At 58.4% G+C, this 27556-nt stretch overlaps 1 protein-coding gene across 1 annotated transcript; it reads right to left on the reverse strand.

Moving 5' to 3' along the window:
* Nucleotides 1-2541: 2541 nt before the first annotated feature.
* PITX1 (paired like homeodomain 1) lies at nt 2542-7768 on the reverse strand. Its single transcript, XM_028103515.1, has 3 exons — nt 7603-7768; nt 5082-5314; nt 2542-3084 (listed from the first exon to the last, which is right to left on the reverse strand). The coding sequence occupies exons 1-3, from the start codon at nt 7766-7768 to the stop codon at nt 2542-2544; spliced, it is 942 nt and encodes a 313-aa protein (XP_027959316.1).
* Between the last annotated feature and the right edge of the window lie 19788 nt (nt 7769-27556).

Consider the following 27556-nt stretch of genomic DNA (forward strand, 5'->3'; position numbering starts at 1 on the left):
CCCAAAGCCACACTGAGTCTCCACCAGAGCCCCTTGTCGGCCATGGCACCTGAAGCCAGGCCCGACTTTCAGGAGAGGACTCTCTGCCTCCCTTTTTCCTCCAGTCCCATCTCCTAGGTCTCTCCTGCCTTCTGCCCTCAACTGAGACCAGGGCCCCCTGGCCTTGGCAGATGTGTGAGGCTGGGGGAGGCACTTTGAGTCCAGATGTGATTGTGTTTATGTTTCCAGAGAGTGAGGGGTTTCCAGAGAGTGAGGGGTCGGAGCTCTGGACTGGAGCCGTTGGGGGAGGGGTGGTCTGGCTCCAGCCCCCTGCCCTGGCCTTCCCTCCCCCCACCTCCCTCCCCTGGCCTGTATATCTGGCCCTGTCCTCAGAACCCCACACTGTAAGTCCTCCAGCAGTCCTGTAAGTCCTACAGAATGGCTGGGCCATCCTCCAGGAAGGACCCTTCCTCACTCATCTAAATGTGGGAAGATCGGTGGAAAGATGCTTTGGAATATAAAGACTGTTGACTCCCCTGTGACCTTGGCCCAGTCGCAGAGCATGGTGAAGTCTCGGTTCCATCACCTGTGTAATAGGGACAACACTCCTGCCCTCAGAGGCAGTGTTGACCTGGTTTGAGAATGTGTGCACAGGGCTCTCCAGCTATCAGCTGGTGATTAAGCCCATGGCTGTGCCCCACTTCCATCTAGGGCTTGCCGGGGGTCCGGCTCCAGGGCAGTGCCAATCCCAGTCACAAGGTGAGTCTGAAGCAGAATACCAACCCCTCCTTCCTCCCCCCGCCTCAGCTGCAAACATTCTGTTTTGCCATTGGAAGTGACTGACTTCAGGGAAGCAGATCTTTACAGGCACTTTACAGGCTGGTCTTCATCGTTTCCAAAGCCTGGGAGGGTGGAAGAGCCCTCAGCCTCCTTCTGATACCTTGGGGTGGAAGGGAAGTGAGTTCATTCTGTGCCATGGACACTTTCTCCAGCACACCCTGAGTGGGATTTCCGTGGGGGGAATAGCTGAGGGAGGCCCTGGCTAGACACTGGCAGATCCTGCATCGTCAGTCCTCCTGAAACAGCTAGGGTAGAGCTCCAAGGTGGGGGTCCTGGGCCCACAGGAGACAAGACAACTCCAGGACTAAAGGGGCCCTGGGCGGCCCTCACCACAACTCTCAGGGTGGACAAGGGCCACACAGCACCCCGAGGGCTTGGGGGTTCCCGCCGACACAGCTTGGGAAGAGCCTGCAGAGTCCGGCAGCCAGGGAAGGGGGGGTGCTGGCTAGGGCGCTGAGCACAGCGCCGCGCCGAGGCTGAGCGGTCCCGCCGGAGAGCCCCTGGTGAGCTCAGAGCTCCGGACGGGGGCCCTCACGGAGTGGGGCTGAGCAGGTCAGGAACTGTGGTGGGAAGAGAGAGCACCTCCCACTCCACCAGGAGGCGGCCGCTGAGCTCCTCTCTTACCCCACAGGGCCCATGGTGGCGCCGTTCCCTTCCTACCCGCCTCCCTCCTCAGTGGAATGAAGCAGTCGGGGCTCGGCAGTGGTTAGCACGCTTGTACTATGGTTTTAATAGACGTACATGGACAAGTCGATATAGACAGATTTATAATTCTATACAGTCAGTCCGACATACACAGGGACGCTGTAAACAGGGGCGCGGGCCGGAGAGCCGGTGTGCAAAGTGGGCGCGGCGCGGGGTGGGGGGCTGGCCGCGCCCCGAGCTCTCCCGGCTCGACACTTGCACCGCGGGCGGTGAGGAGGGGGCTCTTCGCCGGGCCAAGGGGGCCACCTCCTAGCCCGGGAGCGGAGAGGAGGGTCTGGGCCTGTGGCGAAACTTGGGCGGGCGGGGGGGGGCCCGGGGTGCTCGGAGACGAGCCCACTCCATTCTCCCGCCACGTCCGCACCGCCAGCTGGGGCTCCGTAGCCTTAAAATAGGCCTCCGGTGCTCGGGGCTGCCGAGGGCTCTCGGGGCGCGCCGTGGCCGCGTGCGGCTCCACAGCGAGTCCCCGAACCCAGGCCGGGCGCCGTCATCCCGGACCCAGCGCCCGCTCCAACTCGGATCCGAATCGAGCTAAGGTACGCTCGGCCGGGCCCAGCTTGGAGGGGGCGCCTCGGTTCCTACGGGGCCGAAGCCGGCCTGCGCGGGCTCCGCACGTCCAGTTCGCAGGCGCGGCCGCTCCTCCCGGGTCCAGCGCGGCGGGAACGCGGGCTACGAGGGCGTCCTCCTCGGCCCGCCGGCCTCCCGCGCCGCGCCCCCTCCGCGTGACGGGCCCGCCCGGCCCGAGGGAGCGAACACACACCACCCGCGCCATCCCGAGGGAAATTGCAACTCATCCGTTTTTTCGCAGCACTTTTCTCCGACGTCTTTTCGTTTTGTTTCGTCTGGTTTGGGAGGGCAGAGTGGGGTCCAGAAAAAGCAAACACACAACCAGCCCGGAGGTGGGGAGGTGGGGAGGAGAGGGCTGCGTGGGCGCAGGGGCCGCGGCGTGGCTAAGTCCTCCGCGCCGCCCCCGCCCCGGCGCCAACCCCGGCCGCGGGCCCGCGGGGCCTGGCGGGCCGGTCAGCTGTTGTACTGGCACGCATTGAGGCCCGAGGCCGGGCCCTGCAGGCCGCCGTAGCCGAACGACGAGTGCTGCTTGGACTTGAGCCGCAGGCTGGCCAGGCTCGAGTTGCACGTGTCCCGGTAGACGCTGTAGGGCGAGGCGGGCGTGCCGTACGGGCAGGCGCCCGGTGACATGGCCGAGTTAAGCGAGGAGCCGGTGAGGTTGTTGATGTTGTTGAGGCCCGAGTTGGGCATGCCGGGCACGGCGCCGGGGCCCATGCTGGACGGCATGGTCATGGAGGAGATGGAGCTGGGTGCCGAGAACATGGACTGCGAGGACAGCGGGCTCATGGAGTTGAAGAAGGTGAAGCTCTTGGTGGAGAGTGGCGCTGGCGCCAGGCTCTTGGCGGCCCAGTTGTTGTAGGAGTAGCCGGCGGCGTACACGTCCTCGTAGGGCTGCACCAGGCCGCTGAACTGCGGCACGTAGCCGCCCTTGCACAGGTCCAGCTGCTGGTTACGCTCGCGCTTCCGCCACTTGGCTCGCCGGTTCTTGAACCAGACCTGGGGGAGGGGGCAGGAGAAGGGTCAGGGCTGCCGAGGGCGGGAAGGCCCCTCCACCTCCACCCCCTCCGCCCCCTCCGCCCCGAGCCCGCCGCCGCTGCCGTCTCTCCAAATAGCGTCTCTTTTCTTCGTTATTTCCGCCCCTGCGGGCCGCGCTCCTTAATGGTTCCTTTCCTGTCCCCAGAAAACATTTCGTCTTTCCCCTTTTCTGATCTATATCCACTCCCCCAAGTTAAATCTGATGTCTTCTCCTAATATGGATCGATCCTCTTTTGTTTCAGCGAATATTCGTTTGCTTTCTTTCTCTCTCAACCAGTCCATCTCCGGCCTTCTCCCCTAAAGGGGTCCCGGTCTATCTCCTAAATATTCCATCCTTTTCCTTCTCCCTCCAATACAAAAGGTGTTTTTCTTCCCTGAAATATTGGATCTTCTGACTCCCTTTATTCTCCCTTTATTTCATTCCTCAAAGAGTCTGTATCCATATTTACTGGGAATCTTTGATATTCTCATTTCTGCCCCAAATGTTTATTTTCTTTTGGTCTACCCCGCTATCTGAACTGCTTTCTTTTCCCTCAGTCCATCTTCTCCGTTATCCCTCATTTTTGATCCTTTTGATTCTTCCCCCAATATTTAGTTTCCCCTGTCTTTCCAAACATCTGACCGTCACTGTTTCTCTTAAATAGTTGATTCTTTATTTTTCTCAAATATTTGATCCCTTTGCCCTTAATTATTTAATTTTTCCTGCCACCCAAATATATGCCAAATATGTTTCTTTGCAAATATTTAATTTCCTTTCACTTCTTACTAGTTTCTCTCTAATCTCCCCTCCACTCTCTCCCACAAAATTTAGTAAGAACCTGTTCTTTCCCAACTCCTGGTCCTTGCCCAACCGCTCCTATCGTCCTACTGTATGCTTCTATCCTCTGAAGCCCTCCTCCAGCCGTGGGCGGACTTTCCTGAGCTAGCTGCCGACCCCCGCATCTCAGCCTTTTCCAATCCCCGGCACAGACATTGCCTGATTCCACCCCCACACCACCCCTACCACCGTAAACCTGGGCAGGATTAGTGAGTTCTGGATTACTGAGTGCTGTCTTCACTTGAGTCCCACTGGGCTGGCCAGCCTGACGGGAGGGGCAAGAGTTTGGGTTATAGCAGGGAGTCACCAGGCCAGGTAGCATTTTGGGCTGGCTTGGGATGTCCTCCCAGTATCTGATTAAATATTTGCGTACTCAGAGAAATGATTCTCTTGCTGCTCTGGCAAGAGAACCTCTATGCTCTTGCCTTTACTGAGAACCAAAGGGCGAGGAGAGGGAGGGTGCAGTCTGGTCACGGGTCAGAGATCTTACATCTCCAAAGGGACTCAGCCTGAGGGTCACTCTTCCACCAGAGCTGCTCCTCCTTCACCTGACCCCAGCCGTACAGGAAGGGGCAACAGGGAAAGGGTCCAGCTACTCACTGGCTGACGGGGCTGGAGACGAGTCAGGTGGGGACTACGCTGAGGTTCTGGAGAAGCAGGCTGTGGTTGGGATCACTGCCCCAGGAGGTTCTGAGCCTCCAAGCCTAGGTACCCTTCAGGCCTCTGCCAGGTGGCCAGGCAAGGCCTGCCTTTCCCTTTCGTTTTCCGGGGGAAGGCGCCAGCAGCTCCGAGGTCCCCATAGGCGGGAGTCCTCTGCGCAGTCTAAGGCCGTAACATCCGAGTGGGCCCTGGGCCCTGCAGCGCAGGGGAAATCCCCCTGGGGCCACAGATCTTGGGGCGAAGGTGCAGTAGAGCCCGAGGGTCAGGTAGGATACCAGGCGGCAGCAGCCCAGGGGCACCACCCACCCAAGGGCTTAGCGGCAGCGGGGGACACCCGGGGCCTACAGTGGCATCTTCAACGGCGGAGGGAGGGAGCAGGTCTGAGTGGTGGGACAGAGACAAAGTCTGCGCGCGGGGACTGCGGCAGAGGTGGCCAGCAGCCCTGGGCGCGGGTCGCCTTAGGCGTGCACGCTGCGCTCACCCTCACGCGCGGCTCGGTGAGGTTGGTCCACACAGCGATCTCCTCCCGCATGCTCATGTCGGGGTAGCGGTTCCTCTGGAACGTGGCCTCCAGCTCTTGCAACTGCTGGCTTGTGAAGTGCGTGCGTTGCCGCCGCTGCTTCTTTTTCTTGGCCGGGTCCTCCCCGCCGCCACAGCCTGCGCCTCCTGCGCCGCTGTCTTCCGGCCCCTTGACATCCCCGCTGCGCTCCTTCTCTGAATCGGGCAGGACAGGCTCCGGTCACCTTGGGCTTATGCTCGTTTGCACCCCGTCCCGGCTCCACCGAAGCGCCTGCCATCAGCGCTGGCGGCCCTTCCCGCCAGGGGCCCTAGAACTGTCCCCACTGGAAAGAGCCTGCTGGCTGCCTGATCGTCTGCAGTCACCTTTGGTCGGTCGTGCCCAGCAGAGCCCAGGAACCGGAGGCACAGGCCTAGGCTCCTGGCTGGGCAGAGCCTGCTCTTGCAGCTGGGCTCAGGCTCAAGCCCGACTGCCTGTCACCCGCAAATGTATGAAAATTTGAGGGCTCTTTGGGGTCTAAATCTGGGGGGGGGTGTCTCTCTGCTTTTCTGAACTAGGATCAAATCTTTCCAGCCTGAAGCTAGTGGGTCGGGGGAGCAGGGGCCGTGGCCTGCCGCCCCCACCCCACTTTCTTCTCCCCAGGGCTGTGTGGGAGCCACACTGGGCAGGCACAACACAGCTGTGTTCTCAGCCTTTGCTCCAAGCCTCAAGTCCAGAGGCCCAGAAAATCCCTCAGGCGGCAGCTCAGACCGACAGACTCTGTCTGGGTGACCTGAGGCTCTAGCCTTTCACTCTTTCAAGCTACGTAAAACACATTCAGTCACAGACACACTGAAACAAAAAGACAAAATTTAAAAACAAAACATAGAAGCCAAGATAAACGCAGTTCTATCCTAACACCATGGAAAGGCTCACAAACTCTTAAAAAATTAGGCAGGTAGGAACACAGAGCAAATGCAAATTAAGAAGGCAAAAACCTCCCTGCAAACACAGCCCTAACTAAATACAGTGCGGTACTCGTATAAACTCCAGGCGCACACACACACATTTATTTCTCTGGGATTAAAAAAAAAAAAACTTAGTGTACTGTTGTAGATAGATTTTTTTTTTTAACCCCTTCCTAATAATGCCCTTTCTAGAGATAATTTTTAAGTCCTGGGGAAATACAACACTATAGTTAGATAAATTATCAAAATAACCCCGCTGCAAATGGATTTTGAAAAAAAAAAAATCCCGGAGAAACGCGCCATTTTGGATTGACTTTTAAAAAATCTCCCCAAGAATAATGTTGCATGTAGAGATTTTTAAATTCCAGAGAAATATGTCTAGTGTAGTAATTCTTTCTATATCGAAAATTCCAGTTAGCATTTTAAATATGTCCTCATAGATTCGGTTTTAAAAGAGCACTCTACCGCTGCATATTTCTCTGGGTTTTAAAAGTAAAAACCAACCAAAGGCCACGCTTAAAACTTTTGGAAAACAAAAGTACAGTTCAGCGTTGATTGTTTTTTAGCCAAGCAAACAGACCCTCTCAGAGAAAAGTCACTTAGGGATGCAAAACAGAAACAAACAGAGATTAAAAACGCGTAGAGAAACACTCGGCGGTGGATTAAGAAATGAACGCTGCAGAGGCGCCGAGTTGGGACGGTGAGCCCGCGAGCCAAACCGAGACCCCGGAGGCCCGGCCCGGCCGAGGACTAGCCGCGCTGCTGCCCGCACCGCCCACCCGCCGGCCCAGCTCGCGGCCAGCCTGGGGGAAAAAAGCTTGAGCTCGGACAAAAAGGCAGCGCGGACGGAGACGTGCCCGAGCAGAGTCAGGGCCCTGGCTGGGCCGCCTGGCGGCTCCCGGGCCCCGCGGCGCACGTGGGGCCGGGCTCCCTCAATGAGGGAGTCCTGCCTGAAGCCGAGCCTCACCCCTTGGCCCAATCGCCCTCGCTGTCCTCTGTCTTCTTTTTACTTGAGGTTGTCCACCGCCCCCCCCCCCCCCGTTTGTTTTCTGGCTTTTCCCGCCACCCCTTCTCTTCGATTTCTCCCTCTCAGTCTGTCGCCCACCGCCTGTCGGGGTGTGTGCCCCCATCTCTCTCTGGGCACTTTCTCTCATCCGCCGCCCCATTCCTTTCTCGATCTACTCCTCTCCTGCGGTCTGAGCGGCCCCTGGGCACCCAGCTGCGCAAACCGAATTTTATTTTCCTGTTCTCTTTGCTTCTTAACAAGAGGGGCTGTCAGTCCGACCCTCCCGTTGTAGGTTTGTGCATCTGCCGGTCTCTTGGCGCGTGGGGACCGGGTGGAAGTAAAGCTCTGATTTTCGTTTTATAAAATGTGTAAATTTCCGCGTTCACCCTCAGTCCGAGAACGAGAAAAGAAAAGGTCCTGACGCTCCTGGGTGTAGAGGGAGCCCGACTACGCGGCGCGGGCTCCAGGCCCTGCTCCCCGCTCCGTGCGCCCAGCTCGGCTCGGTGCGCGCCCCGCGGGGAGCCGCGCTTACCTGGCAGTTCCGTGTCGGACGACTCGCTGGCGGAGTTCTCGAGCGGCTCGCGGGGGTCGGCGGCGCGGGCCAGGTGGAAGGCAGGCCCCATGTCGTGCGGCGGCGGCGGCGGCCGGAGTCCCTCCGGCAGCCGCTCCAGGCTCATGCCCCCCTTGAAGGCGTCCATGGAGGCGGGGACCGCGGCGGGCGCTCCAGGGGCCGGGGCTGGGGCTGGGCGCGCCCGGCCGCCCTGGCTGCGACCTGCGGGGACAAGAGCACAGCGCCTAAGGGGCTGCCCCCCAGGGCTGCCCGTGCCCGCAACGACGCCGCGCCCGCCCCATGGACCGCCCGGGGCTGCGGGGCCAGGCGGGCGGCAGCGGCAGCGGTTTCTCGCGACCGGATGCCCGGCTTCGCGCTCCGCGCTGCGCTCCCGCCGCTCGGGCCTCTACCGCCCGCCCGGCCCCGGCTCTGGCTCCCGATTCGGGGCCGGTTTCTAAGGCTCCGGACGGCGCCGGCAGAGGCTGTCTTAAAGCGACAGCGCGCACCGCCAGGTTCCAGCAGTCCCTGCGCCAGGGGTGGTGGGTGGGGTGGGCCTGGGTGGGAGGGGGCTGGGGAGGGAGGGAGCCGGCGAGCGAGGGAGCGCGGGCGGAATCCAGCCCCGAGCCGCCCGCCCTCCCGAGCCGGTGCCCTCCCCCTCTGCAGCCACCTTCCCGCCGCCTCCCCGCCCCCTCCCCCCCCCCCCCCCGCGGCCTCGCCGCGCCGCTCCCTCCTTCCCCGTTGACACACCGACTTCTCCCTCGGCCGCACAAAAGAAACGCATCTGGCCTCCAAGTCCCGCGTGGCTCGTGCCCACCTCAAGCCCCAGATGACTTGTTTTGCTCAGAATCAACTGCTGTCTGGGCCGCCTCGAAGTCCCCAGCCCCCCCCCCCCCCCCCCCGCCTCCGGCGAGAACAGCCCAGGATGAGAGAATGTTCCCTGAGCAGGATCGCACGGAGCGGGCGGGGGCAGAGCCCGGGGCCCGTTCCGGCAGCTCCCAGCGGCGTCCCCGTCGAGGGGCCGCCGGCCCCTCCTTGCTCGGCCTCTTCTCCCGGGACCTGAGCCCGGCCCAGTGACAGCAGTCTGTGTTCTAATGGGCCCCCGGATGCTGCCTCCTAATTAGCTTGGACCCTGTCCTCCAAGGCTGCTTCTCTGGCCTCCCCCTCTGCACCGCAGTCAATTTTCCGGGATTGGGATAGAACTGATGGCTCCTAATCAGACGAAACGTTTCTGTTGGCTGCAGGCGTCTGGCGAGTGCAGCGGGAGACCCCAAGAGCCCCGCCAGGCCCCACAGCCTCTTCTGTAGGGCTCTCTCCCCTTGTTTTGTGCCAATCTGGCCAAATCAGCCAGGCCCGGGCCTTGGCAGCCAGGGGGTTGGCTTCTGCCCCCTTCAGGGCAGGTTTGCAGCCATCTGGGGCCTCTGCTGTGGCTTCCCAGAGCTGCAGGCACCTGGCCTTGCATGCAGGCCAGGTGCCTGAAGTTTCCCAGCCCTGGGTCGCCAGGCCAGGAAGCCGACCGCCTTTGAGGCTCTCTCTCATACAGAGGTAGCTGAGCTCAGCTCAGTGGGGCCTCCATGGGGGCAGGCACAGCCGATGCCCTCCCCACCCCTAAGAATGACCCCCTTCTGGAGTCCTCCTTCTTCAGTGAAGTTTGTTGAAGGATTTTGCTGAACAATTGTTAACCGGCCCTGAGACCTCAGAGTCTCAAGCAAATAGAGGGCGGCTAGGGTGGGAGGGTGCAACCCTGACCTGTTCCTCTGGCCACAGCTGGACCCCAGGCTGCCCTCTGCCCGTCATCTGCTGACCAACTCCATCAGATAGAAGCAGCGCTGGGCAGGGCAGCAACCTGGTGGAGAAGCACTGCCTTACTCTCCAGGCCCTGTGCCCCACCCCAGGGCCCGGTGCATCCCCCCATCTCTTCCTGGGGATCTCTGCTTGGGACTGACTGTGCAGACTGTGAGGATCTGGGATGTTCTGCAAGCACTGCCTTCCAGCCCTCACCCTGGCTCCTCATCAGAAGGAGACCCACAGCCTCAGGCTGAGTTGTTTGGTGAGGATTGCTGGGGTCGGGTGGGTGCAGGGTGGAAACAGGCCTGCCTCTCACTCCCTCAGCCTTAGCCCGAGATCCCCAGCCCTGGGCCCTGCGAGAAAGCACAGCTCCTTAGGGCTGGCACACCTCACTCTGGGTGCCTGTGACCGCAGGGGCAGGATCTGGGTCTGAGGCCAGAGAGAGGATGTACCTCAGGGGTTTGAGTTGGGGAGGCTCAGCAACTCCTGCCCTTTTCTCCTAGAGGGGAGTTTCTCTAAGTTGAGACCCCATAGGATGAAAATAGTCTTGGGGGTGTGTGTGTGGGGGAGGGAGGATGGCAGGCGGGGGACCTGGGAAGGATGGATGCCCAGCATTTGCCCTCAGCCCCATCTTTTACCACATTTCTTGGTTGCACCTCCTGCAGCAGCAGGTAACTCTTTTCAAAAACAGCGTGTGACCCAGCCTGCCCGGGCACCGGCGAGGACTCGGGAGCATGCGCACATCTAGCATATACCACATAGGAGTGCTGCACACACAGACGCACACGTACTCACTACACCCACCCGTGGGGTGCCGCATATAGTCACATGGGTGCACCCACAGTCAGGCCTCTGGGTCCCAGAACACTGCTCAGCACCAAATCGGGCTGGGAGGGGACAGGAGGTGTGTTCTAAGGCTGCCAGTTGTCAGGCCAAGGTGGAAGCACAGTGCCCTCCTGGGTGGTGACATGGAATAGATGGCGGACCGATAGGCGTCCAGAGGCTGAGATCCCTAGCCTTCCACTGTCCACGGGGCGCAAAGAGTCACATCTTCCACGGACAGAGACCATTCTGTGACTCTGCAGCTCTAGGTGGTCTGTCTGAGGGGTTCGCCTCCCTCACCGTTGATGCACTGAATGCAGTTATTGAGCACCTGCTGTGTGCTCCTCTGACCCCAAGCCTCTGGCAGTGTTCTAGGCAGTCATAGTAGTCCCTCTATTTGGAAATCTTGATGCGGATGAAGCTCCATGTCCCCAGGGGCTCGGAGCCCTAAAGAGGGGCTGAAACAAGTAGGGACTGTCCAAGGGAATCTGTTCTGATGCCACCCCTGCCCCCCCCCCCCCCCACGGGCAGTGCTGAATGAGCAGGAGGTAAGGAAGGGGTGATTGATCGTGAGGACACCCTGGCCTGCGGGTGTTGGCTGGAGAAGGAACATGGGCACTTTCTCTTCTTCCCCAGCCTCACCCTCTGCCGGGCCCAGTCCCAGGCAGGGAAGGGGCTTCGAGCACACTCCCAGCCACACATCACACACACAGGACAGGACGCAGCTCTCTTTCAGGAGTAAAAGCAGGGGTTCAGTGTTCTCCCTGCTTTGCCGTCTGACCTTGGGCAAGGCTTGGCCTGCACTGTGCCCCAGTTTCCATGTCTGACGTGGGACTCAGCGATTCCTACCTGCTGCTTCAGCTTCCATCTTACTTGGCAGATGGGGACGGGGGAGAGGAGGGAAGGGGGCTTATGGGAGCTGGAACCATGCGCCCTATTCCCCACCCCTCCAGGCCACGCAGAGCTAGCAATGATTCTATGACTTTCAGGAAATTTGGAGGCTTAGAGTCCTGGCTGGGTTGAGCGGAGGAGCCTAGGCTGTTGTAGGGTTTGAAGTAGTCACCATAGGGACCTTTCCTGAGGCTGGGCTCGCTCAAAACAGATTTTGTGCCCAAGAATGGTTTAGCAATTTTGTTTGGGAAGAGTGGTTGGAGGGCCCTCATGGAGGGCATCCTTCCACACACTGATGGGGGGGGGGTACCCTGCCCTAATCTTTGCACTAGAATCAAGGGATTTTAGGAAAAGGGAAGGAATGTGCCGTGGCTTGCCCTCGAGGCCATCCATGACTCTCTGGGACATTCCAACCCTAAGCCTCTTAGGCCGTGGAGAAGTTCAAACTAGAAAACCCAGTTTTGGGAGTGCATCTGGGACCACCTACCTCCTTCTGTCTGCTCTACCCACCCCCCCAATAAAAGCTCTTGTTTCTTTGAATACAAGCAATGACTGGGTGAAGGGGGAAAGGGGTGCTCAGGTAGGGGCTGGGAACCTTCTCACTGGATTCTCTAGGCTTCCAAGGACCCTAGCCTGAGCCTCCTTGTTATCTGGGCTTCCCCAGCTTGTCCTGGTGCGGAGACTTGGGATGTACTCAGGCAGGATGGCCGAGTGGGGTGCCTATGGGAGCATGGAACTCGGGACTCTGGCAGAAGCTGGCAGGGCTGGCCTCATGGCTCCCCCGAGTCCACTCCCTGGTCGTTCTCTGGTTCCGTAGAATGGCTGAGCTGAGGGGCAGAGAAGGCTGGGCAAGTGGCAGGGGCTGGTCGCACAACTGGGGAGCAGAGGGCCAGCTTATGCCGTCACCACAGCCTCCCCTTCCCAGGAGCTGCTTTCTTGAGCGAAGGGCACAGCCCAGAGTCCTGGCAGCCTGGTCTCCATGCCCCCGTCCACCTATTTTCCTTTTCTGAACAGAGATGAAGAGTTCCAAGCAGTATGAGCAAAGGGGAGGGAGCCGGCCAGTCCCCCTCCCGTGCCGCCTCTGCAGCCTGTAGCTTTAGCCACTACCCTAGACCTGTGTCTTTGGCCAAGTGGACAGCAACCTGGGATTTCCTTCCTCTGGCCCCTGATGGCTCCAGAGGCCACTGGGATGCCAAAAGAGTACCCAAGCCTTAGATTCTCAGAAAAGTGGGCTCAAATATTTTTAGATTCAGGGAATTCCTAAATCAGAACACCTTGGAACCAGGATTCCAGCCTGGGGTTCCCATTTCTGCCATTCTGGCCTCGGGGCCCTCGCTTGACCACCTCTGGTGGCTCAGATTTAGGAGGCTGGTCAATTTCAGAATTCCAAGACCCGGTTCTAGAGAAGCGGCTGTGTGCTCGGGAACCCTGCGTCAACAACCAAACCCCGGAGAAGCCGCGGGAATGTCTTTATTGGAGTTTGCGAAGAGCATTTCTGGTTTCTGTCTGGGTAAGGAAAAGCCCGACCCTTGCGGGCGAGGGCAGGCCGCCGTGGGCTGGGGGCGCCTCGGAGCATGGCGGCGGGGCGTCGGGGTCCTCGGCGAAGAGAGCCGGGGCTCCGGCCGATGTCTGTTGCTTTTCTGCTGCATAACTGCCCGAAGGAACCAACGAACCAACGAATGAAGCGGAATTGTTTAGAAAAAATACCCTCTTGACGCGAAGCTGCGGCTCAAGTCCCTGGGCGTGCAGAGGGGCCAGCGGTTTCGCTCGTGCTGGGGCCCCCATTCCGCGGCGCATCGGGAAGCGGCGGGCGCCCCTCTAGCCTGCCCTTTCTCCTAGAGGTCCCCAGAGGCCTGCGCCTCGTCGAGGGGCTGCGAAGGGCGTCCAGGGCTGTGCCCTTCGCAGGGCTGGGGCCCGCGCCCCCGAGGCTGCTGCCCTCTTGGGGTGCCCGGAGCCGAAGCATGGGGTGGGACCACCGAGTAGGCGAGGCAGCGCTCCGCGACGGCAGCTGGGACCGTGAGCTGGGCTCAGGAACGAGTCCTCGCGCTGCCTCGATGGCGCCTGGCCTTCCGCGCGGTGCGCTCAGTCCCGCGCCACCGGCTGGACCCCACAAACGCCTGGAGCAAACAGTGCGGAATCCGCCACCGCCTCCCTGCGCCCCAACACCGCGGCGACCCAGCGCCCCTAGCCCAACGACTCTTACCCCACGCGGGTTGCGCTGCGTGTACGGCTGGTCGGCTCCGGGCTCGCTCGCCACGGACTCCGGCTGAGGTTTCGACTTCGGCTGGGGCCGCGGATCCAGCTGCGTCTCCGGCTGTGCGCGCAGCTCTGGTCCCCGCTGGTTCGCTACATCGCGCCGCGCAAGGTCCGGGCTGCTCCCGCCGCCGCCGCCGCCGCCGCCGCCCGTCGCCCGCGGGGAAGGCGGGGACACGGGCCGGGGAGGCGGGAAGGGGGGAGGGGAAGCGAGGCGCTCGCCTGGACCCGCGGGGAGGGCGGCGCGCAGTCCTGCCGGCTAGGGGTCTGGGCCCCTCTCCGGGCGCAGGCAGAGGTCGGCGCGGGTCGCCGCCGGGGTCCGAGGCCGGGGAACGCGCCCCGGGACTGCGCGGGCGAAAGGGGGGCCGGGCCGCATGCAGGCGAAGCAGCCGCGAGTCCCGGCCTGGCCTTGGCGCACTTTTCCGCACTGGGCTCAGTTTCCCACCTGGCACAAGAGGGGCCCAGGCCGACCTCGGTTTGGATGGGGTCTGGTCGGAGTTTCCCCAGGTCCTGCCTGGCGCCGGTCAAGCCCGGGTTTTAAGATTCGACCTTTCCCCCTTTCCGCTTAGCCTGCGGGAGGAAGCTGGTCTTGCATTTTGGCAGGGGGTGCCCGCGGTGCAGGCAGCCAAGGCGGTTTGAGATCTGACCCCAGAATTTCTCTGTGTGTGTTGGAGAGTGGGGGGGGGGTGTTACTGGGGAGGGGCAAACGCCCGACCCCTGCCCTGCTTGGAGGATACCCCCCCTCCCTAATTCTCCTCCTCCGGGGCTGGGCTGATCTGCAGAGAGATCAGCGCTGTGGAGCACAGATGCTTCTGTGGCCACTCGCTCAGTCCCTCGCCTGCACACCCTCCAGCGGTAGCCCTGCTTGGCCCTTGCATAAGGGAGGACTCTAACCATGTGGCCCTGTTGGCCTCTCCCTGGGAGATGGGCAGGACTAATGGGACCTGGGTTCCACCCGGTGTTGCCCACGGCCAGATAACTCCTCAGGAAGCCTTGTGGGGGAAAGCAGTTGGCCGACCCAGGCTCCTGCTTTCCCCAAGCCCCCAGTCTGAGCCTGCTGCTGCTGGGGCCCTGCGATGGGCCGGGGGTCGGGGGAGTCAGTACGTCAGGGGACCACCCTGGGGGACAGAGGCAGCTGAGCTGCCCTCCGACGGCCACGGGTCTCCAGGGCTGCCGCTTTGGCTCAAGGTGCCGGGAGATGGCAGTGCGGCGGCCGGGCATCAATGTTTCATGAGGTGCCGTCACCAGCGGCGCCTCCCTGCCTGGTTCTAGCCGACAGCTGCCGCGGGAGAGGCCACGGCCCCGCGCCCGCTCTGACGCTCTGCTCGCCCGCGTCTCCAGGGCCACCTGGCGCCGGAACGCAGAGATGGGAACCCCTTGCCAACTCGCAAAGCCTACCCGACCCAAGCTCGCAGATTCCACACGTTCAGGCCCCGAGAAGTGGCCCCTGCCCCCTGTCTTGCTGTCTGGGGGCTCCAAGCCTCCCCTCCATTGTCAACAAGCAGGAATGCCTCTCTGGTGGGTGCGTGTGGCTGGGGTGCACACAGGATCAGAGAGGTTACGAGCCAAGTCCCCTAGCCCGCAGGATTTCAGACCTGGACCTGGAGGTGGCCTTGCAGATATGCAGTCTTCCCGCTTGGACCCTGCACTTTGGGAAGTCTAGCTTCTGCTTCTCCACTGCTATGATATTGGCTGTTTTGTGTGTGAAACTGGTCTGCTGGCCGATCTAGCCCCACGGGCTGCTAAGCTGAGACACTTCCGACCTGGGGGCAGCCTTCCCAGAGACCCAAGGCGGCAGTACGGCCTTGGGCGTAAATGCAACCGCTGGGCCCTTACTCTGCATGGAGGGTGTGACGCCCATCTAGCTGCATGGCTTCCATTCCAGCATCTGCATCAGGAAATCGGGCCTTCCTACCCCCGCACACCAGCAAGTTTCCGGGTTTTGTGCCCAGCAACTGCAGGGCGTGTGTGTGTGTGATTGTCCTTGTGCCAGAAAGCTGCCTCTGAGACCCGAGGGCCCGGGAAGGAGTCTTGTCTGCATCTTTTACTAGCCACGTGGACTTGGGCAAATCACATAACCTCCTGTAGCTTCAGTGTTCCTACCTGTGAAATGGGAATAAAAAGAGTTCTCATTTCATTGAGAAATCTGTGAGATGAGGGAGAAGGGTGTGGCCCTGTGGGGAGATGGGCAGCGGGGTCGAATGTTAATGGTGAAACCTGCCAGGTTGCTTTTCTCTTTAACATCGTTTGCTCTCACTTTTGTTTCCTTCTTTGTGCTCTTGTTGTTTGAGTCAGGCGGGAGCAAGTCCCTTCTCCGATTTAGTAGACCTGCCGCTCCGCCCTGCTTAGCTTCTAGGAAGTTTCAGACCAGGGAAACTAGACAGGTGGGTGGGGGTGGGATCAGGGCCCGAAGGCCGGGAAGTTCTTGGTGGGAACTGGGGTGGGTCAAAACACATTTTTTTATGCTCTTATTTTCACTTCTTCCAAAAAGAACTTTTCCCAATTTCCCTTTAGGTTTTGACATCTTGGGGCACATACATTTCCTCTTTGGAGGCAGAGGGATCAGGCATTAGAGAGAGGAAGGTTGGAGCTGGATCGACCAGGAACAGAAGTAACCCAGTCCTTGTACCTGAGTATCACGTTTGCGCAGAGCTTCCAGGTACCTAATCAAAAAAGTCAGCAGAACTGCTGATGCATTTGCTTTGTTTTTCCTTCCAAACTGATGTACTCCCTCTCATCAGAAGTTTTTCTCCCTAGTACAAAACTCTGAGATGAATTTGTCACATGGGTTCATATTAAACGTAATGGGCAAATGTCTTCTGCCACATTTATGCAGAAAGGCATATAAATTTTTCCCATGGTTTCTTATCTCAATATCCAGTAAAAGTAGGGAGAGTGTCCTTTCTCTTCACCGCGCTTATTGCAGTCGTATTGATATCCATATCTGTGTAATGACTGATAAAAATCTGTTGCCCCTACTACTTGTAAGGTCCCTAAAAGCAGGGCTGAGTCTCTCTTGCCAACCACAGGACCCTCCCTAGGGTGGGCAAAGGGATTTGGTTGTGCTGATTGGCTGGGCGCAGCTCACATGCCCAAAGCTGAACCAATCACTTTGTGAGGAAGAGAGGCTCAGGGTTGTGGTTGGCTAGGCTAGGGTCACAGGATCCACCCCAGAAGGGTGGGAGGGAGAGCTCCACCATCTTACCGAATACTCACCACACTACCCCAAGAATACTGGCTGCTGTCCTGGAGTAAGTTCTCTGAGCTCCTTGTGGCATGGAATGGGTTGGTTTTCAAAGAAGTCCCTGCCCTGTGAAGCTTTTCAGAGCGCTGCTGATCATGTTTTTAGGGAGTCCACTGCAATGTGATGGGGAGGCGTTGGCTCTGTTGGGACAGTCTGAAGTCCATCAGGATTGTTCCTGCGTGTATCTATAGAAAGAGCTGGAGGGCTACCAGAAACTCTGAGGGGGTGAGGCTCAGTGTCTCTTGACTCATATCTGGGGATGGATCTGCAGAGCAAGGGAGGGATCTCTTTGCGCTCTTTCTCATCTGTGAGGAGGGAATTAGAGGCTCTAAAGGTAGAGAGGAGCCCCTATGATCAGGTAAGACATTAATTGATTTGAGCATCATTGTATTGCACTCTGAGCTTCCTGGCAGCCAAGGCAAAAATAGGAACCATTTGGACATCTTAAGTATTTTCTTTCGTTGCAAACCTATCAGCATCTCCATGGAATAGTGGAAAAAGCCCTGATCTTGGGACCTTCCTGGACTGGACTCTATCAGGTCAGCAAATTTAGAGAGCACGTATCCTGTGCCTGTGATTGCAGAGGTACAAGGATGGGTGGTTCCTGCTTATTTGGATTGGAGGCAGATACACCAACCCGTAACGATGTTTGGAGCACAATGCTGGAGAGGAAATCTGTAGCCTCTGTTGAAGGGCCTTGAGTGCCATACAGATCTTGAGTTTGCTTGGAACAGTTTTTCCACACCCCGTTCCTCACTGGGAACAGCACTGGGACAGGTGGGAAGGCAGAGAAGGGGGGAAGAGGAAGCTGGAGAATTAAGTGGGGACCAGATACCACAGGCTTCCTAATCCTTGTTAGGAGTGTGGGGTGCTATCTGAAAGGCGAAGAGGAGCAGAGGGGAGGTTTAAGCAGTGGGAGATCTGGTCACATTTCTCTTCTACAAAGATCACTGTGCCCGGAGAGTGGAGGATAGGTTTGAGATGGGATAAGAGCAGATTATTGTGACATCATTACTCTGCCTCGCTGTCCATCCTTTCCCGTGTCCGTTGGTCCGTCCATCCTCCATGGGCCCGGGAGGCCACAGTTGGGCCCGAGAATTGTGAAGGTGCGAAGTTGGGACTCCTGCCTGCCGGGAGCTGTCCCTTGGAGCCCTCAGCTCACCCTCTGTGGGCCTGGGCTGTTTGTTGCATCCTCCGGGGCTTTGTGGCCGGGGCCTCAGCAGCCCTCCAGATGGCAGCTTGCTGCATGGGCAGACAGGGTGCCCAGGGCCCGGAGGGGCACAGCCACCGCTGCAGACAGACAATCTGGGGAGCCAGCTCAGAAAACAGCCCTGTTGGAAGCTTTTAAAATAATTACCCTTGCTTGCGTTCGCTGACTGGCTGATGGCGGCCTATTAGCCCTGAGTTGGAAATTCTGAATTGTTTCATGACAATTGAAAATATGATCGGAGGCCAGGAGGGAGCTGCTCATTAAATATTGATGTTTCTCAGTGTGGTGGGGCTGCTCCCCTCGGCCAGGGAACCTTGGGTTGCTGCCCCCGGGACTCCTCAGGCTGACTGTCCTGCGCTCGGGAGACAGGAGTGTGTTTTTGTGCCAAGTGTGTGAGGGTGGTTTGGGGACCTGTACCGCTAATGCCTCACCCCACGCTGTACCCCCCAGCACTCGTTTCACTATCGAGGCCAAGCAGGATAGAACTTGAGATGTTCTTGTGTGTTCACGTCTGGCCTAGATTTTCCTTTGTACTCGAGGCTCATCTAGAGTCAGACTGGATGGGAATCCCAGATCTGCCCCTTCACATCGTCGGCCTCACTTTCTCAGCCTTTCCATGGGGGTTACTAAGAGTTCCTGCCTTGCTGGGCTATGAGGTCTAGGGAAGCCCTTGGGTGCAGGGCCTGGCCTCATCTGCAGGCTCCCGAGCTCATCAGGAGCAGCCCTCGGTACGCGCTGGGGTCGGGTCAGGGCCAGCTAGAGGAGTCCATCCTGGATCCCCAGGGCTTTCACGGCCCTTCTCCTCAGCACAGTGCTTTGAAGTACTTTGTGTTTTCCCCTCTCTGTAAGTTCTAAATCCATAGTGCTGGGGAGGTATGTGCTGGCCTGGCAGGCAGCTCTGCTGGACGAGGTGCCCTGGGATCTTGGTGAGGGACCCTACATGCCCAGCCCAGGCCTTTGCTCCTTGAGGTGCGGCTCTGCCATGGCAGAGGAGGCTGGTGGGTAATGGCTGCCTGGCCGCCTGCCCTTGAACCTGCCCAGGACATCAGGACAAGGGCCACTGCCTTTTTGAGTCCTTAATCTGCCAGGCATGGAACATGGTTCACTTTTCTCATCCCAAGGGGTGGTATTTACCCATTTCATAGATGAGGACAATGGAGGCCATGGTTCTTTCCTTCCTTCCACAGACAATACTTAAGCCCCTGTTCTATGTGCTGGCACTGAGTGACACAGGGGTAACAGACAGCCCCAGTGCAAGCTTTCATGAGGGATTGGATCTAAGATGAATCTGTCTTTAGAAGTGGTGCAGGTTAGGAGCCGTGGGAGACAGAACGGGGGGCAGCAAACTTAACCCAGGGTCGCAGAAGACTTTCTGGAGGAAGAGACCTTCCCACTAAGCTGTGGGGGTAGCAGGAGTTTGCCCTGGGGCTGGGGGGGGGCAGGGTAATGACAAAGCTAGTGAAGGGCAGGTGCAGCCTGGATGTTCTTATCCATCTGATGATGGGCACAACCCTTAAATCCCACCTGCCCCTGCCGTGGCAGGGGTAGCCTAGAGAGGCAGCGAGAAGGGCCCCCACAGCTCCAAGGTGCTCGGTTCCTTGCCTGTGGGCTTCTCTGGGTTTCATTTTCTTTCTTCCTTTTCTTTCTTTCTTTCTTCCTTTTCTTTCTTTCTTTCTTTCTTCCTTTCTTTCTTCCTTCCTTCCTTCCTTTCTTTCTTTCTTTCTTTCTTTCTTTCTTTCTTTCTTTCTTTTTCTTTCTTTCTTTCTTTCTTTCTTTCTTTCTTTCTTTCTTTCTTTCTTTCTTTCTTTCTTTCTTTCTTTCTTTCTCTTTCTTTCTTTCTTTCTTCCTTCCTTCCTTTCTTCCTTCCTTCCTTTCTTCCTTCCTTCCTTCCTTCCTTCCTTCCTTCCTTCCTTTCTTCCTTTCTTCCTTCCTTTCTTCCTTCCTTCCTTCCTTCCTTCCTTCCTTCCTTCCTTCCTTCCTTTCTTTCTTTCTTTCTTTCTTTCTTTCTTTCTTTCTTTCTTTCTTTCTTTCTTTCTTCTTTCTTTCTTTCTTTCTTTCTTTCTTTTTCTTTCTTTTCCTTTCTTTCTTCCTTTCTTTCTGGGAGGGAGAGAGGGAAAGAGAGGTGGGGGGAGGGGCAGAGGGAGACAGAGACTCTTAAGCAGACTCTGCGCCCTGCACTAGCCCAACGCTGGACTCAACCTCCCAACCCTGAGATCATGACCTGAGCCAAAATCAAGAGTCAGATGCTTAACCGACGGAACCACTCAGGCGCCCCTAGGCTTTATTTTCTTCATCTGAGAAACAGGAGGTTGGATTAGTTTTAGCAGCAGGGCACGATTTCCAAATGCAGCTTTACCAGGACTCCTAGATAGATGACTATAGCTCTGCTCTGGTTGAGGGTGGGTATACATGAGGGCTCGTGTGCCCTCCCCTCGTCTCCCCATCTGGCTCTGCAGGCACCCCAGTGAGCCCCAGGGCTCCCCGGACCACAGTTTGCAAGCGTCAGGGTAAGGAGCTTCCCCTGGGCTGTCCGGTCCTAGTCTCCTGGACTTGGAGTGGCCAAGAAGCTCCCTCTTCAATCCTGCTGGCGGGACCCCCATGGGCCTGGTGTTCCTCGCTTCTTTATAGTTTCCTGATAATCATTTGTGATTCAAGTCAGCAAGCGTCTGTTGAATACCAACTGGATGTGTGCACAGGGGCTAATGCTTCTGAGCACCGGCTGTATGCCGGGTCCGTACAGGGCTCTTCATATCGGGTCATTTTCTCCTCATAGCCGGCTGTCGGCTTGTTTTACAGCTCAGGGAGAGGAGAGCTGGGAGAGGCTCAGTGACTTGCCCAAGATCACGAATCACAGTGACCTTAACACAGGCTCCTGTGGATTAAGCACCTGGTGTTTGCCAGGCCTTTGCCAATACTTTCCTGTGCATTAGCAACTTCGTCTCTCAGAGCCAATCTGTAAAGCAGGCGTTGTTTCCATCTCCAGGGATCAAACAAGTGCAAGCCCAGAGAGGGGAAGGAGATCTGCCTGCGCCTCTGGACTCTGCCCGCCCAGCCTCTCACTCTCTCCCGCCCTGTACCTTCTGGTGGGTGAGCTCTCTCCCGTTTCTGTTCTTGCTGTGCATCCGGGGAAACTGAGGCCCAGAGACTCACTTCCCTTGGAACATCTCTGCCCTCGGGGGCCTCCATCTGGCACAGGCCTCCAGGTGTCTGTTCCCTGGCAGTGACTATGAATTCCAAGTCTGGCTTCTCCGCAGAGTACCTGCCCATCTGGGGGCCGTCTGCCCATCTGGTAGTATCGGTCAGGGCACACCGACCTTGGTTGGCTGGGCGCCGCCCTCCTGAGTTCGGGACACAAAGAGGGACAGCTGGGAGGTGAGCCAGTGGCGGCTGTTCCTGCCTCCCCATCCCTGTCCTTCTTTTGGGTTCTAGCTCACACTCAGCACCCCAACCACAAAGCTTGAGTCCATGCAAGCTGCCCTCCCTCCCGTCTCCACATACCTCAAACTCGCTGCCACTTAGGTGTGACTACCCCAGGGACAAGGCGTGCTTGTGATTTTCGCCCTGGGGCGACTGCCTGGTACTGAGGATTGGGTGGTATTTCATGTAGAGTGGAGGGAGGCTGGACTCCTGGTGGATGGAGAGACGTCCACACTGCTGTACCTGCAGGTGGGGCCCCGAAGGATGGGGCTCCCTCTGAGCCTTAGGGGCAAAGCTTGTCTGTGCACAGAGCCCAGATCGCTGCTGAGTAGACAAACACACAGTGAAGGGACGAGTCTTGACAAATGTTTGCCAAGTCCCCGGCTGACTTGGGAGTCAGGAGTGAGCTTGTTTGGCAGAACAAAGGGGAAGGCAGCCTTCAGAGGGCCATAAATAGTGAGGAAGGAGGAGCGGCCGGGCCTGAAGGCTCCATGGGACCTTGTCCCAGGCTGGTGTCTTCTCCTGAAGGATGCCCCCATCCTCTCCCTGAGTTCTGGACCGGCTGGCTGCGGCCCGGAACGCGCTGGTGGCAGCCTTCCGGCCCCCCTTGAGCTGCATCTCCCTGGGAACCCTTGGGAGCTGGCTCACCTGCTGGGAGGTCAGTGTGACCTGCACATCCCCAGGTCTCCCTCCTCTAGGAACCAGGAAGCTTGGCTAGAGTCACCAGTGCCGACACTTCCAAGGCAGAGCCGGTCTGGCACTGGCTTGTGACACCTGGATGTACCCAGGCTGAAGGGGCCCAATCCCCTCACTACTCTGAAAGGGCACAAGGTGACCTTCCTCTCTCTGCCCACAGTCCAGGCAGATATGGCCACCCATTTTTTGCAAGGAGCAGGGCAGAACAGAAGAGGTGGAGGGTGGAGGGTTCAAGATATCCTCCTTGGGCCTCAGTATCCTCAGCTTGCTGTGAGATCCTTCTGCTTGGCTAGTCCCTCGTCCCCGGTTTACCATGGGCATCAGGTGCAGGTTAGCCAGGCCTGGGGAGAGGAAGAGGCAAGATTTCCTCTGGAGCAGATCGGGAGGCTGTGTAGGAGGTGAACACCCGGGAAGTGGGGAATGTGAGGAGTGCCCGGGAATCTGTAAGTTTGGTTTCGTTCAGCGTGACCAGGGGCAGAGGATGATGGGGGTAGGACGACAGCTGGGCCAGGACAAAGCATCCCCGGGGGGAGTGGGGGGCCGCGGGGGGTAACTGAGCTGGGAGGCGGTCGGAGAAGGGCTGTGCTCTAGGAAGGTGACAAGAGGGTAAGGGACAGGTGAGGCAGGCCTGAATGAGAGCCCAGAGGGGGGCTGCAGAGGGCTCCTGGCTTTTCCCCCTGGGCTGGGGAAGGAGGTCCTGAAATGGGTGGGGGTGGGGACAGGGGAAGCCCAATCCCTGCCTTCACTCTTATGATTTGGCCTATTTTGCAGGGCCAGGGTCCTTTCTTTCTGAGTAGAGGTGGGCCTGGAGCCCTGGGCCCCACATCAGGGAGCTGGCGGGAACTTCCAGTGCCTCACTGCCACTTCCCACGCGTGCCATTGATCTTCCCCTTCCGCTGTAGCCAGCATTCTCCAAGGAGCCTGCTCCAGGGGTTCCTAGGAAGAGGTGGGGTGGCCAGGAGGCCTGGGAGATAAAGCCTAGGTGCTATCCCCTCCTGGGGCCCTAGCACAGGTCTGCCCGGAGGTCCTGGCCAAGCTTCCCTGGCTGAGCACCTCCCTTTGGGGGTGGGGCTGGGACCTCAGGGCTTAAGAGAGGCAGAGGGACTCATCCAAGGTCAGCAACTGGGTGGGAACCCCACTCGTCTGGGAGTCCATCTGTGGCACTGGTGAGGCCATGGCAAAGCCCCCTTCAGCCTTCAGGAGGGGCAAGGAGGGACTCCGGGCAGTCGCTGGTTTGCAAGGTGTGGATGGGGGAAGGGGCGTGGGCTGCCTGGAAGGCTAGTGGCTCACCCTGTCGGGGGGGATAGAGAAATGCAGGGCTCTGGCTTTTGTGGGGCTGGGTCCTGGGTTCCTACTGCCTGCTCACCCCTCTCTGGTGGGCCGGGGTGGGGCTGCGGGGCAGGAAGGTGGGAAGAGGGAAGCGAGGTGTCCACTTCTTTGCTCAGGCGGGGACATTTGACCAGTGCTGGTAATGCTAGATTTCTTGAGTTCAGTCTTTATTCCTCAGCCTGATCTGATTTTGGGGGGGGGTAGTTTTATCGTATATACTTAAAAAAAAAAGGCCATCTCACAGATCAGGTTGATGAATGGTTCAGTATCTTGATTTTGGAGGTGATCTCATGAGTCTACACACGTGATGCGATGACAAGGTGCTACACACCCTTGATACAGCCACGCCGGCTTCCTGGGGCTGGTGTTGTACTACAGGAATGTGAGATGTGGTCCGTGGGGGGCTTGGCGGGGAAGGGTCCACAGGCCTGTTTGTACTATCGCGGCAACTTCCTGTGAATCTATATTATTTTAAAATAAAATGTTGAAAGAGCCAGTTTGGGGTTCTGCTTGAGGGGTCGAGGGCATGTCCCCACAGAGCACAGTAGGAGCTGTTGGGGGGACCCTTGGAAAGGGAGAAGGGGGCGGGCCCAGGAGACAGAAGGGGAGATGGAGAATCATTGGTGCAAGGAGCTAGGAGCAAGGCCTCAATCGGGCTGAGCCCATCCAGGGCTGTGGCTGGGGGCGGGACTCACAGAGCTCGAGTGACCATAAGCACCACCTGACAGGAGTGTGGGGCAGCTGGGCTGAGCGGGGCTCAGGGAGGAGCAGGGAGGAGAAGATGTGTAGTTGTACCTCCAGAGGTACCTCAAGAGTGCGGGCCCTGGGTGTCACCCAGCAGAGGAGAGGCACACGTGGGGTGTCTGCACCTCTAGGTGCCCGGGTTGCCCAGCGGCAGGGGTCTGCATCCAGGCCTGAGGAGGCAGGTGTCAGAGCCCACTGTGGCCCCTGGGGGCTCTGGAGCTGCCAGGGCCCAATTCTGGGCACCTGGCTCTGGCCTCCCGGTTGCCCTCGAGAAGCAGGTCCTGCTGGAGGAAGTGCAGGAGGTGGATGCAATTATCTGGCCACGTGGATTTACTGAAGGGCAGGCTCTCACGTCTCCCACAGTTGACACTCCAGGCCGCTGAAAGGAGCCAGATTCCAGGCCATTCCTCCTGCTGCAGCCGCTTTGTCAGATCTCCCAGATGCTCCCCTACCTGCTGTCTTCTACTGTGATCCAAGAGAAGTTCCCCAAAAGATGCCACCTTGCCCCCCACCCTTTACCTGCCCCGGACCCTGCTGCATTCAGCGTGTTCGGCATCAGGCCGGGCTGCCCAGCCTGCAAGAGAGGTTCTTGCTAACTGGATGCTGGTCTGCCATTTGCTCTCCACCCCTGCTGCCGGAGTCCAGCTATCTCTGCCTCCCCTTCATGGGGCTCAGTGGCTTCCCAGGACCAGCCATTAACTGACGGCAGGCGGTGGCTCCCTTTTCCTCTTTCTCTGGGCAAACTCCTACTCACTCTTTTGGTCCTAGCCTGGAGACTCCTCTTCTGAGTAGCTTCTCCGGCCCCCCTCCCCTGGCCATGCTTGTATCTACAAACCTGCTCCCTTTGCACAATCCCTGAGTTTTACTCTCAGCATATCCTGTATTTGTAGGTTTATTTTTGGCTTCAGACTCTGGGCTCCCTGGGGGTCAGGAGTATGCTTTTCTCTATTTCTGGAACACTGTCCCTTACCCCCAAGCACAGTGGCCCATGGCAGGAGCTCAGTAAGGTAATGCCTCCCATGTGGGGTGGGGAACAGGGCCACCATCATTCAGGCAAGGCTGGTCACCCAATATGAAGACTGCTCCCCCAAATCTGTTGAGCTCCTTCAGTGGGTCCCCTCGTGCAAGGTTAGGGACTGCTCGCATGGGCCACTTTACAGATGAGAAAATCAAGGCCCAGAGGGAGTTCCTGCCCCAGACAGCAAGGGGAGGAGGTGGGATTCAGATCTAGGTGGCTTGCTGGGAGAGCTCCCTGTCCCATGTTTTTCATAATCCTGGAAAGTTCAGGAGGGTGAGGATGGCAGAGTCCCAGCCCCAGACTTGCTGTGACCATTGGGAGGCTGTCATGCCCCAGGCCCAGCAGGCAGCCCCAGGTTTTGCCGGGGGAGGAGCCTGGAGACTCCCTGACTTCAGCGGGGTTTTGGGACAAGGGATCCAGACTGTCCTGATGGGGGCTGCTTGCTGGTCTCAGGAGAACCTCAGTCCCAATCCCCCGCCCCTCCCACCAGCCCCAGTTTCAGGTGCCTGCAGCCCAGTCCGGACTGCCAGGAGGGCCTGGCTCTGCAAATTTACTGCCGTGCTTGGGAATTCCTGTCCACCCCAGATCAGGGTGTCTGGGGCACAGCCGCCCGGACTGGGAGGAAAGCTGGGGTTATCTTGATCTGCAGATGAGGCGATATCTGGTTGTGGAGTTGCTGGGGAAGGCTCTTTGCCTTGGATCTTGCTCACTCTCTCCTTCCGGCTCCTGATAAAGAGCCGCAAACATAGGGCTGTAAAGGTGGCCATAAAAACAGAGAAGAAATGCTGGCACAGCGGGCTTATCAAAGCGCATCTCGGACCCCAGCCAGCTCTCCTACTTCAAGTTTATTTCTCCTCCTCTGCTTTCTCTCAGAAGGTGTCTCGTAAACAGCTAAGAGGGTCATTTATAAATGTCTTCTGCCTTCTCCCCTCGGCACAGGGGCTATGGTTTCTGTTCCTCCAGGCGTGGAGCTGGTGCGGGCGCTCCCTTCTCCCAGGTGCCAGCAGAGATGAGAAGGGGAAGCCAGAGAGGTCCCGCCAGCCCCAGACGGGGCTGAGGCTCCCAAAGGTGAGTGATGATGACATCCTTGGCCCTGGTCCAGTCATCGTCCTCTCCCGACTGCCCTGATGTTGATGGGGGGTGGGGGGTGGGGAGCACCCTGCCCTGGGCTGGCCTCAGGGCTTGACCCATGTCACAGAGTGACTTCTGTTGCATCAGCACTGAAAGGACCCTAGAGACGGCCTTGTGCGAGTCTCTCCTGATTCCACGGAGCCCAGGGATGGCAGGGGGCAAGGGAGAGGCGGAGCCAGGAACAGAACGCGGAGGAAACACAGCCTCATGACCCGAGCGGGTCTCAAGATGCGGAGGGCTTCGATGTTCCCCATTTTGTGCGATCTTTGCAGTGAGTCCCGGGGCAGAGAATATTATTCCCATTTTACAGATAGCAGAGAATGGTGCTCCTAGGTGGTGGGTGGCCGGCTCACCTGGGGGCTCTCTTAATGATGACACAGCTATGTTCTCTCTTTGCCCCTCTAGTCCCTCAGAGAGCTTTACTTGTTGAATTTCTTCTCAACGAAAGAGGTTCATAGGCGGTCTTTAAACACAGCCCTCAACAACCATGCCAGCCCTGTGGTTCTAGCCTCGTGGTCTGCCAAGGCCCACGGGTGCAGAGCTGCCAGTGAAGCTGAGTAGTCTCCCGGGCCTTTCCTCCTTCTTCCCTGGGGGTGTTTGGTTTCCCGTCAGCTGGGAGGCTTGTGGATGTGGTTGGCCAAAGCCCAACAAATGGTGAGAGGCACTGAGCACTCTGGGTCATGGCTAAGAGGGTCCCAGATTTCAAAGGTCGGGGGTGGGTAGTCCCGGTGGATGTCGGAGGGGCCCCAGCCATGGGAGCAGGAACCTGGTTGGAGTTCCTATCTCCCCAGCAGCAGCCCAGGGCTTGGCATGCAGCAGGAAATGCTAATTGCACAAATTAGTCCAGCCTTGGCTAGCCAGAGTAATTGTACCTGCCTTGACCCCAGAGTGACTTCCTGTTCTATCCCTTTCTGTTAGAAGGGATGTGTGTATTATATCCTATTATGTTTGTATTCTATGTCTCTAGAACCCACCCACCCCAGTCAGGTGCAAGGGTTTCCACATTGGTTGCTCCTCAGCCCAGCAGGACTTGGAGGGTCTTGCTGTCTGCTCGAGCAGCCTTCACGCCTTGCCCGGGGCCAGGAGCTCATTCTGCATTTCTGCCACTTCCTGGGTTATCGCCTTGCCCAGCTGCTTCCTTCCTGTGGCCTGACTGGATGTGTGAACGGTCGTCCAGAAACCGGTACTCCATGTTTCAGGAGAATGGGCATGGCCTTCACTCGGGAGGAAACAGAGGCTTCCCGGGGTTGGGGGGCGGGGAGCAGGCGACTTTGCTGGGGGCCACAGAGGGCTGGTGGCAGAGCTGGGGTCACATTCCTGGCCTCAGTGTTGCTTCTCACCCCTTGTTTCTTGTGCTTTCCCGGTAAAGCTTGCTGAGTGGTTAGGGGAGGGTGCT

Source organism: Eumetopias jubatus, unplaced genomic scaffold (assembly GCF_037043125.1).
Source record: "Eumetopias jubatus isolate StellerSeaLion01/CBP00866 unplaced genomic scaffold, mEumJub1_p1.0 scaffold_5, whole genome shotgun sequence".
Taxonomy (NCBI): Eukaryota; Metazoa; Chordata; class Mammalia; order Carnivora; family Otariidae; genus Eumetopias; species Eumetopias jubatus.